The 9,817-nt window shown below is 52.8% G+C and overlaps 1 protein-coding gene and 1 long non-coding RNA gene across 2 annotated transcripts; one reads left to right on the top strand and one right to left on the bottom strand.

Annotated features, from left to right (window-relative positions):
• Positions 1-18: 18 nt before the first annotated feature.
• LOC139042134 (uncharacterized) lies at positions 19-4,961 on the bottom strand. The gene is made up of 5 exons (XR_011498378.1): positions 4,901-4,961; positions 2,859-3,016; positions 2,688-2,732; positions 1,593-2,027; positions 19-1,499 (listed from the first exon to the last, which is right to left on the bottom strand). It is a non-coding gene; the product is annotated as an uncharacterized lncRNA (long non-coding RNA).
• Positions 4,962-5,050: 89 nt separating this feature from the next.
• RPS16 (ribosomal protein S16) lies at positions 5,051-7,900 on the top strand. Its single transcript, XM_014860232.2, has 5 exons — positions 5,051-5,216; positions 5,351-5,452; positions 7,309-7,405; positions 7,514-7,561; positions 7,693-7,900. The coding sequence occupies exons 1-5, from the start codon at positions 5,169-5,171 to the stop codon at positions 7,836-7,838; spliced, it is 441 nt and encodes a 146-aa protein (XP_014715718.1). The 5' UTR covers positions 5,051-5,168; the 3' UTR covers positions 7,839-7,900.
• Positions 7,901-9,817: the final 1,917 nt, after the last annotated feature.

Genomic DNA, 9,817 nt, shown 5'->3' with positions numbered 1-9,817 from the left:
CGGCCTTTTCCGGCCAGGAATTCGTGCTTGAGTTTAGTCAACGTCATGTGCCAAGCCGTGAGGAGCCGGGGAATTGGCAAATAATAACAACAAATTAGCAAAAAAAATCAGACTTTATCTCATGGACCCTCTAAAACATTCCTAGGAGGTAAGTACCCTCAATTTTGCAACCGAGGAAACTGAACCTCAGAAAAATAAACTAACTGGCAAGTGGCAGACCCAAGAAAGCCTTCCAAGTGTGGGTGACCCCAAAGCCCTTGTTTTCCTTTACAGTCTAAGCTGATTTCATTGGGGAATTTATATATTAGTAATTATTTGTCAGAGAGGTGGCGAAGAGGACCAGGCATGAGGAAGAGATGTGAAAAATTAACCTGATGGAGGGGAAAAAAATCAGAAGCTTTTAGAATTCATTGCTAAAATTTGTCGCATAAGCACTGAGACACCTGGATTGAATTTACAGACATTTAATATACACCTAGTTAGTTACAGGGGAAGGTGCTGCTGTGGGCCAGGGCGGGGCTCACCAGACGGCTACCGGTTACCGGGGAGTAAATACACCCCAGGGGCATCGCTGCAGGAGCACGCACTCCATGTTGCAACAATCCCAAATTGAATCCAAGACAAACTGGGGGAGGGGCTGAGCACTCTATACAAGTGTTTCCCCTTCTATCAGCTAGGTTCCTTTCAACAGCAGTTCTTTAAAATAGGATTCTACATATCAAATGTCTCTTGACACGGGTGCAGAAAGACATTTACTCCAGAAAAGAGAGGGAACAGTAATATTCTCCCCATAGAAAGTTCTTTGATGTATCAGTGGTTCTCAACTCTCAACCCTGGCACCACATGAGAATACTTGAAAAGATACGAGAGAGAAATGCATAGTGACCCCAAACTGGAAACAACCCAATGTCCACCGTGAGGAGAATGGCTACACAGTTGCGGTGCATCCTACAATGGAAGAGTAGCAAACTACTGGTACACACCTGAATGAACCTCAGAAACACCATGCTGAGTGAAAGAAGTCAGACACTAGGATATGTACAGTATGATTCCATTCATATGAAACTCCAGAGGAAGCAAAACTAATCTATACAGACAGAAAGCAGTTGAGTGATACCTAGGACTGGAGGTGGAGACTGACTGGGAAGGGGCATGAGGAACTGTGGAATTTTCGACGGAAATGTGGCAACGTGTATACATTTGTCAGAACTCATTGAAATGTACACTTAAAACAGGTGCCTTTTACTATATAGAAATTATACCTCAATAAAGTTTATTTTAAAGATCGAGATGTTCAGGATCCACCAGAGACCAATTATCAAATTCTCAGGGTTGCGGCCTGGCCATCCGTATTACTTGAAAGTTCCCGCAATGGTAATTATTTGTGGCCAGGGTTGTGAGCCACAAGACCCTCCCTGTCCTCAAGGGGTGGGGATGAGGTTAGAAGACACCTGTGCCGTGCTCTGTCCCTTCCTGGAAGAGGAGAGAGGAGGGCGTATCTGAAAGAGGGAAAATAGAGATAGATGGGTGCCAATTTATTGAATGCACACCCCCCCCCCAGAAGGTCAAAGAGTTCAGGCTTCAGATCTCACCTTATTTTCTTCCTCCTTTCCTCTTCTCCTTGCTTCCTGGGCTCCAGGGGGTTGGGGGGCAGGGTCCTCTGGCCTAGGAGGAGACGGCTTAGAGTTTGGGAGCTAGGGCTGAAGACCAGGTCTTTCCCTCTCTCCACGCATCCTCTCCAGGAGTACCAGGGAATCTGTGTCCTCTGAGGCTCATGCTGAGGGCAGGTGCCGAGCACAAGCCCCCTGTAATAACTCCAAGAGTTTGGCCAGAAAGAGAGGGACAGGTCTCTGGGGATGTCCTTCACAGGGTGGACAAGGGCCCGGGCCAGTCCCCCACAGCCGGGACCCCAGGGCATCCAACAGACGCTGTAGTCGGAACACAGCAATTTCCACAGATGGGCCCTCTTCGAATCCTATCACAGACAGCTCCAGCCGAAAGCAGCCTAGCGTCTCCGCAGGACACACCTGTGGGGACAGAGTGACCTGATGTCTCTGGGCAAGGGCCTGATCCCTAATCCCCACCCCCAGGGTTTCTGACTTGTGGCCTGGAACAAGCCCCTTCAGCTCTTTGGGCCTCAGTTTCCTCATCTGTAAAACAGAGCTGTGAATAACCTACCTTTAGGGCTGACACTAGCCCATACTGTACCTGTGTAAATTAGAAAGACACTCCCTTAAAATACTTGCAAGTGCTGATTTTGTTAGAATGAGATAATTTACTGCCATCTGCCAGAAATTGACAAATATGTCCAGGATATGAATACTGTAGATGCAGGATCCTTGTGCAGTGTACAACCTTCACATCCATACACAGTGGCCCTTATCTACCTCATAGGGTCAGTGTGAAGAGTAAGTAAGCTAATATGCTTAAAGCATTTAGACCAGTAGCTGGCACAGAGTAAGCACTATTTAAGCATAGCTATAATCACCATCATCATCCTTTGTTGTTATTCTGTGCCAGTCACTGTTCTAGGTGTTGGAAACAGCAGGGCACAAAATATATTTGTAAGGCTGGGGGCTGGGTCAGGGACTGGTCAGCGAGAACACCAGCCCCCAGCATATGTGTGTTTCAAGCCTAGTGGATTCGCTAAACTTCCAACTTCAGTAAGGAGCTAAGGAAATACTCACCGAGAAATCATCTGGGGTGTAGAGAGTGCCACCATTTTTGTTTCCCTACAATTTTGGGGTAAGGAGGAAAATCAGATCTTGGAAGGGGAAAGCCTGACCCTTCCTCAAACATGCCCCCCACCCCAGCCCCTCCCTGCCCTGTCTGCTGGCTCTCCCCTCCCCCTTCCTCACCAGCATCTTCATGATGGCAAGAAGGAAGTAGAAAGGCTCCCGAGGGCAGAGGGGTGGTCCTAGGCCCCCCAAAGGCCGCATCAGCAGGACAATGGTCCAGAGAGGCCATATGGGCACCCTGCCCATCCCCAGGCTTTCTCTGGTCCTGGGCCAGGGTCCTGGAAGTGAGAGGTACAGAGAGAGAAAGCAAGTTGGAAGACTGGAGTGGGTGAGGGGGGAACTGCCCCTCTCCCTGCCCTTCCCCCAGTTCCAGCTCCGCTCAATCCTTAGACACTCAGGGAATCTTCTCCAAAGGCCGAAGAAGATGGTGACCCTAGAGTAGGGAGGGCCTAGGCCAGAGGGCTCTCTGACTGCCCCACCCTGCCCAGGGAAGGTACAAGATTTAGTAAGGGCGTAAGGATCAGCCCAGAAAGACTGGAGAGCTTGGAAGCTTCCCGTCTCCCAAACAAGCCTGTAAGGCAGCACAGTGTGTGTGAGAGTGTTTGCATCCTGTGGCCTGTCTCCTCATTGGAAAACACCTGTGCTAGGCCTCATCCGGGTCTGCAGGTGCGTATGGGGGCAGGGGGGTCCTTGCTCTCTTTTCTACTCTATTTCTGTCTCAAGTGTCTTGGAATCTCCGTGCCGGCCTGGACCTGTCTTCTTTCTCCAAGAGGTGGCCTCTCTGCCTCTGAATCTCTGTCACTTGCGTTTTCCGTGTCCATCTCTGACTGACCCAGGATCTCTCTTCTTTCTCCTCTTCTTGGTCGGGTCCATCTGTCTTTCTTCTCCATGTGTGCCTGTCTCTCTCCTGTGCTGTGTATCTCTCTGCATGTCCCTCCAGGTCCTCCTCTGGGTGCTCCCTTCCTCCCTCCCCCTCCCCCCCTCCCTCTCTCACCCTTTGGGAGCTGGACTCTGGGCTGGAGGATCCTTCTTCTGGCCCCAGACCCGCCCTCCAACCTCCACCTTATCTCCACCCTCCAGGCACCAGGTGAGCCATCACACCTTTTTGAACCTTGGACCCCAGACCCAGTGCTGCTAGAGAAACTGAGGCAACTGTGGGCTTTCTGTAGCCCTGAGAGAGGAGCTTCTTAGCTGGGAAGGGAGCATCCTGAGTGGGGGGAAAGTCAGGGGGCAACTCAACCCCGAGATTCCTCAGATGGGATGGGGGGGGCTGGGGATGGAGAATTCTATAGGGAGGGGGCTGGAGAGGAGGGAGATTTTGGAGAGAGTGAAGAGATTATTTGGGGGATTCTGGAGAAAGAGGGATTCTAGGTAGGGACCCTGAAGAAGGGGATTCTGGACGGAGGGTCTCTGAGTGGGGAATTCTAGGGGAGGCGAATTCCAGGGGAGGAAGTGGCTGGGAAGAGGAGGCTCTGAAGGAAAAGGAATTCCTGGGAAAGGGAGATTTTGAGGGAGAGGGCTCTGAAAGGGAGGAAGATTTTGTGAAAGAGGATTCTAGGGGGGCCGTTCTGGGAAAGGCGAATTGAGAGGAGAGGGAGATCACGTGGAGGGGGATCCTAGGGCTAGTGGGTCCTCAAGAGGCAAAGCTTCTGGAGGGAACGATTGAGGGGAAGAGGGCCCTGGAATGAAGGGAGATTCAGGGAAAGAGAGAGTCTAAGGTGAGGGCTCTGAAGAGGGGGATTTGCGGGATGGATTTCTGAGAGAAGGATTCTGGGAGGAGGAGACTCTAAAAGTAAGGAAATTCTGCTGAATGGTAGATTGTGGGGAAGGGGGAATCTAAGAGGAAAAGGATTCTGGGAGAGGACTCTGGAAGGAGTTGGGTTCCAGGGGGTAAGATGATTCTGAATCCTGAATCTGGGAATCCTGCCTGGTTTCTTGTTGAGGGTTCTGGAGGGAAGATTCTGATGGAGAAGGATCCTGGGAAGAGGGAGTCTAGCTGGGAGGAAGATTGCCGGTGGTGAGGGCGGAATATGGGGCCTCTCTCCAAGACGGTGGCAATCCAGTAACTGGGCGGCGGAGAGAGGTTATTAAAAAGCCGCTATGCAAATGAGAGGCGCGGTAACCAATGAGGACCGAGGATGTAAATAACAGCCTGTCCTCACCTTTCTTCTCGGTCTCCACCCGACATCCCTCAGGCCCCACCCCTTCCACCTCCCAGGCCCCGCCCCCTCCGCTCCTGGGACCCGCCTTCCCGCCGCCAACCCGAAGTCCCGCCCCCTGGCTGCAACAGGAGCCGTAAAGCTCCCTCCCGTCGCGACGCAGCGCTCAAGGCGCCTGCGCAGACCCTGAAAAGCGGCCGGGGTGGCCTACAGTTTCCCTTTTCCGGTTTCGGAGCAACGCGGTGAGGAGCAATCGTCCACGCCAGCAGCCATGCCGTCCAAGGGTCCTCTGCAGTCGGTGCAGGTCTTCGGACGCAAGGTGGGACAGGGGCCCGATGGGAGGGGTTAGAGGAGGCCGGGGTCTGGGAGAGGCCGGCGGGGAGGGGTCTGGGGTGGACGTGGGAGCCGGGGCTCGGAGCTCACGTGGCCCCGTCTCCCCCTCGCTTTCCACAGAAGACGGCCACAGCCGTGGCGCACTGCAAACGGGGCAACGGCCTCATCAAGGTGAACGGGCGGCCCCTGGAGATGATCGAGCCCCGCACGCTGCAGTACAAGGTCTGGAAGGGGGACGGGCGTTTGGGTTGAGTAGAGGGCTCTGGAGACGGAGGCGTTGAAGGAAGTGGGTTCCTGGAGTCTGTGGATCCTGGAAGCTGAAGGATCTGATATCTACGAGGGGATGTTTGGAAGCTGAGTTGGGGACAGGAAAACGAGGGGTATTTGGCGACAGAGCTGGGTTTTGAGGGTTCAGAAAATGTGGTAGAGCTTGGTTTGGGAGCGTGAAAAGGTGGATGTTGAAGGTTAAGGGCTGCTTTGCGCCCTGGTATTTAGAAGCCCATTCACCTGGGGACCGGACTGCAAGGGGATTGCCAGAGTTTATACAGCGTGATTTCTTGCAGTAAGCTCGTGGAGGACGTGTGTCATGCTTACGATTTACTGCTCCTCTTTTCCTCGTAGAGGATATGCTCCCTGAGGACAGGAATCAATGTTTTGTTCCTCAAAAAATTGTATGTAAAGTAGGGTCTGGATCGTTGTGGGTACTCAGGATAAGTAGTAAAGAACAGGAACAAAATTGGAGTCTTGTGCTTGGCTGTGAAAGGGGTTCCTCCCCTCTCTGGGCCTCAGGTTCTTTGGCCCAGCATGGAAAGAGACTGGAGTCTGATTTCTGCCTCTTCTAGCTCTGTTACTTGAGGCCGGTAACTTCACTTCTGTGGCTCGGGTTCATCTGTAAAATGGGGGTAACTTCTACCTTGCAGAGCTGTTGTGAGGATAAATGAGATGCATGTGTGGGAATGCGTTGATTTTTTCCCGGAAAGTCTATTAGTTTTTATTTCTCTCAATGAAGTGTAGTCGACATACAATATTAGTTTCAGCTGTACAACGTAGCAATTTGATATTTTGATCCATTGTGAAATGACCGTGCTAGGTCTGGTTACCATATGTCATCATATGAAATTACAGTTTTGTTGACTGTGTTCCCTGTGCTGTCCATCACATCCCTGTAAAGTCTATTCGTTTTTAATGTGGAGAGTAACATCTATGTTGCAGAGTTAGTTGCAGGATTTAGAAAGGTAGCAGTTGAGATTCCTTTGTGTAGCAGATCGTGACTATTGTGTCTTAGTGTTGTTGGCTGTCAGTTTATTGGAAGGCTTTAGCCTGTGTTGAGTGTGGGGACACAGCAGTGACCTAGTTGACCCCAGGCCCTGCCCCCACGGAGAACCGTCCACTCACTAGGGGAAACGGACTGGATCCCGTAGCAGACACTGCTCCAGAGTCACCAGCCCTGGGATGGGCGAGCCCCGAGAATGTTTCTGGCTCAAACTTGGGTGAGAGGGTGAGGGCAGGTTTCTGGGTGGGGCCGGGGGTAGGGAGAGAGGGGAAACAACCTGAAGTAAAACAGGAGTGTCTGGGCGCGGAACAAAAGATCTGGAGCTGGCCGGGGGAGAGCATAACAGAGGTCATAGTGCAGTGTAATTTCTTTGGAAATCTGGGCCTCAAAGGCAGTGTAGAGAGCTCAGGAGGGGAACCCAGAAAAAGCAGCCAACAAAGCCCAGGAATGTCTCTTCACTGTTTGAGGGAGCCTTAGTGGCTGCAAAGGTTTTCCTTGTTGCTGAGCTGAAGTGCCAGCCTTCCAAGAACCAGTCTTAGAGATGGGGAATCTGAGAGCAAGAGAGGGACGCAAGTAGGGAACCCAGCTCAGGTTGCCATCAGGAATCTCTCATCTGTCTTCAGAGCCTCGCTGTCTCCCGGCTGTGTCTTGGGCCTCACGGTGACAGCCCAGCCCTCTTCCTGGTACTTGGAGGCCAGTGGTGGCAGAAGCCATTTGGAGAGAAATAAGGGGGATTGTGCTCAGTGAGGTGGCTCAGCTGCCCAGCTTATGATCCAGAATCCTCTCACGCCCCCTGTTCCTTTAGCTGCTGGAACCTGTTCTGCTTCTGGGCAAGGAGCGGTTTGCCGGTGTGGACATCCGAGTCCGTGTGAAGGGTGGTGGTCACGTTGCCCAGATTTACGGTGAGTCCCAGGAACTGGGCCCGTGGGTGGGAGGTGGCTCTGAGAGCAAGGCCTCCACAGGGGCCTTCACAAAGCTGATGTACCCTTTTGTGTGTGTTTTTCTCACAGCAATCCGCCAGTCCATCTCCAAAGCACTGGTGGCCTACTACCAGAAATGTGAGTAACAGTGGTCTTTCCATCGGGTGCCGGGCGGGGGGTGCGAGTCGAGGACCAGCTCTGGCATTTAGTCCTGGGAAGTAGGAGGGCGTTTCTGCACCTGTCTAAATCTCCATTCCTCTCATCCCTAGACGTGGATGAGGCTTCCAAGAAGGAGATCAAAGACATCCTCATCCAGTATGATCGGACCCTGCTGGTAGCTGATCCCCGTCGCTGCGAGTCCAAAAAGTTCGGAGGTCCTGGTGCCCGTGCCCGCTACCAGAAATCCTACCGATAAGCCCATCCAGAGGATCGGGGTTCACCTTTATAATAAATTGGTTGTGGGGTGTGAGGTTTCAAGGACTGTGCTGTGGTCTTTTGTCATGGGTCTTTGACTAGAAGGAAGGAAGAAGCTCCCCCAGCTCACTGCCCATCTGGATTTTAAGCCTTTCCAGAAGTCACCACTCTGGGGTTAGTGCGCATGGGTGGGAGGGGCAGGCGGGAGCAGACCTGGTCTCATCCCCCTGTGCCTCCAGGGGAGTCCTTTGTGTGGGCAGAACTGAGGTCGGGGGGACGGTTCTAGGCCACTGGTTGTGTGGGGTGTCTTGGTGAGCTTGTCTTTTTTTTCAGTCCCTTTGCTGCTGTTTTAATGGCACATGGGAGAAGAGCAGGGGACACGTGTAAAATCAGTAATCTTTAATACACAGAAAGTGAGGAGAAACCACCTGGGTGGAGCCAGAAGTCAGGGACTGAGGGCCATGCCTGGGCTGGGAGCGAGATTTTTTTTTTTTTTTGAGGAAGATTAGCCCTGAGCTAACATCTGCTGACAATCCTCTTTTTGCTGAGGAAGACTGGCCCTGAGCTAGCAACCGTGCCCATCTTCCTCTGCCTTATATGTGGGATGCCTACCACAGCATGGTGTGCCAAGTGATGCCATGTCTACACCTGCGATCTGGGCTGGCCCCGGGATTTTTCTTAATGCCACTTTAAGGTGGAGCTGGGACTGACACCTGGAGGAAATGGCTTGTTACCCTCACAGGGGTGGGTTTCTCTAGACAGGCTTCATCCTTCAGGATGTCAACACTACCTCCTGGGGAAGGGCCCCCATCATCTTAAAGCAGGTGCCAGTCATGCTCAGTGTGGTAGCTGTCTTTAGGGGGCTTGGAACGTGGCTCTGAGGACTTGTTCGTCTGTTGTGCCTGCCGTGTAATGAAAGCCAGCATATGGTGGGCTCTCCGTCGCTGCCCTGGACACAGATGACGGACCGTTTCCATCGTCACAGTTGTGTGGGACCGTGCTGCCATGTGTAGGGAAGTAGTGTTGCATGTGCATTAGGTTGCCTGTAATTTTCCCCCCATTTTTATAGGAGGCTACTAAGCTTCATTGGGCTGGGAAGGGCTCGGCTCCCATACCAGCCTGTACCGCCATCTGCCCTCCAGTGGGGTCCCACACGCCGCCTCCGCTGGGAGTACTGGTGAACACACCACGCTTGAATGTTGATTGAGGGGGAAAGTTTCACAAGTCTTGTTTTGCTGAGGAAGATTGCCCCTGAGCTAGCATCTGTGCCAGTCTTCCTGTTTTGTATGTGGGTCGCTGCCACAACATGGCCACTGAAGAGCCCGGGAACCGAACCTGGGCCACTGAAGCAGAGTGCGCTGGACTTAACCACTAGGCCACGGGGCCGCCCCAACACACTTTCTTTATAAAAGAAGGAACTTGAGACTTGCTGTCCTGTTGCCCTTTCTGTATATCTGTTCCATGTCCAGGACATGGGGCTCCCAAACTGGGTTGCACAGATGAGAGAACATTCTGTCGTCAGGGAAGGTTCTGGGGGACAGCGCGGATAGACAGGGAATACACACAGTAAAGTGCTGAGAGGCGGAGGGGTTGACTGAGCGCCAACCAACTGCCAGGCTAAGCATTGTTGGATGTATTTTCACAATGTCCCCTGAGGTTGGTGACCAGCAGGTCACCATCAGCAGATGAGAATCGGCCTAGAGGTAAGATAGCTGCAGCTCGCCCGCCTGTGCGCTGGAACTGGCGTTCACTTGGGTTACCTGGGTCTGGCTGGCGTCACCTCAGCGTCCCGAAGGGGGCAGCAGTGTCCCGAGGGAGGCAGTGGGCAGCCACCCTCAGCCTTGTGAGCCTGCTGTCACTGTAGCCCTGAAGACGACGGCTTACAGCAGGCAGACTGTAGTAGGCGAGCAGGAAGACTTCCTGAGGCGGCGGAGCCGGGGCCGCGAGGCAGAGGTAGGAGATGGGCGGGAGGAATGGGGT

This window comes from Equus asinus, chromosome 26 (genome assembly GCF_041296235.1).
Source record: "Equus asinus isolate D_3611 breed Donkey chromosome 26, EquAss-T2T_v2, whole genome shotgun sequence".
NCBI lineage: Eukaryota > Metazoa > Chordata > Mammalia > Perissodactyla > Equidae > Equus > Equus asinus.
Note: the sequence above shows the minus strand (reverse complement) of the source record. Positions and strands in the feature narration are given on the sequence as shown.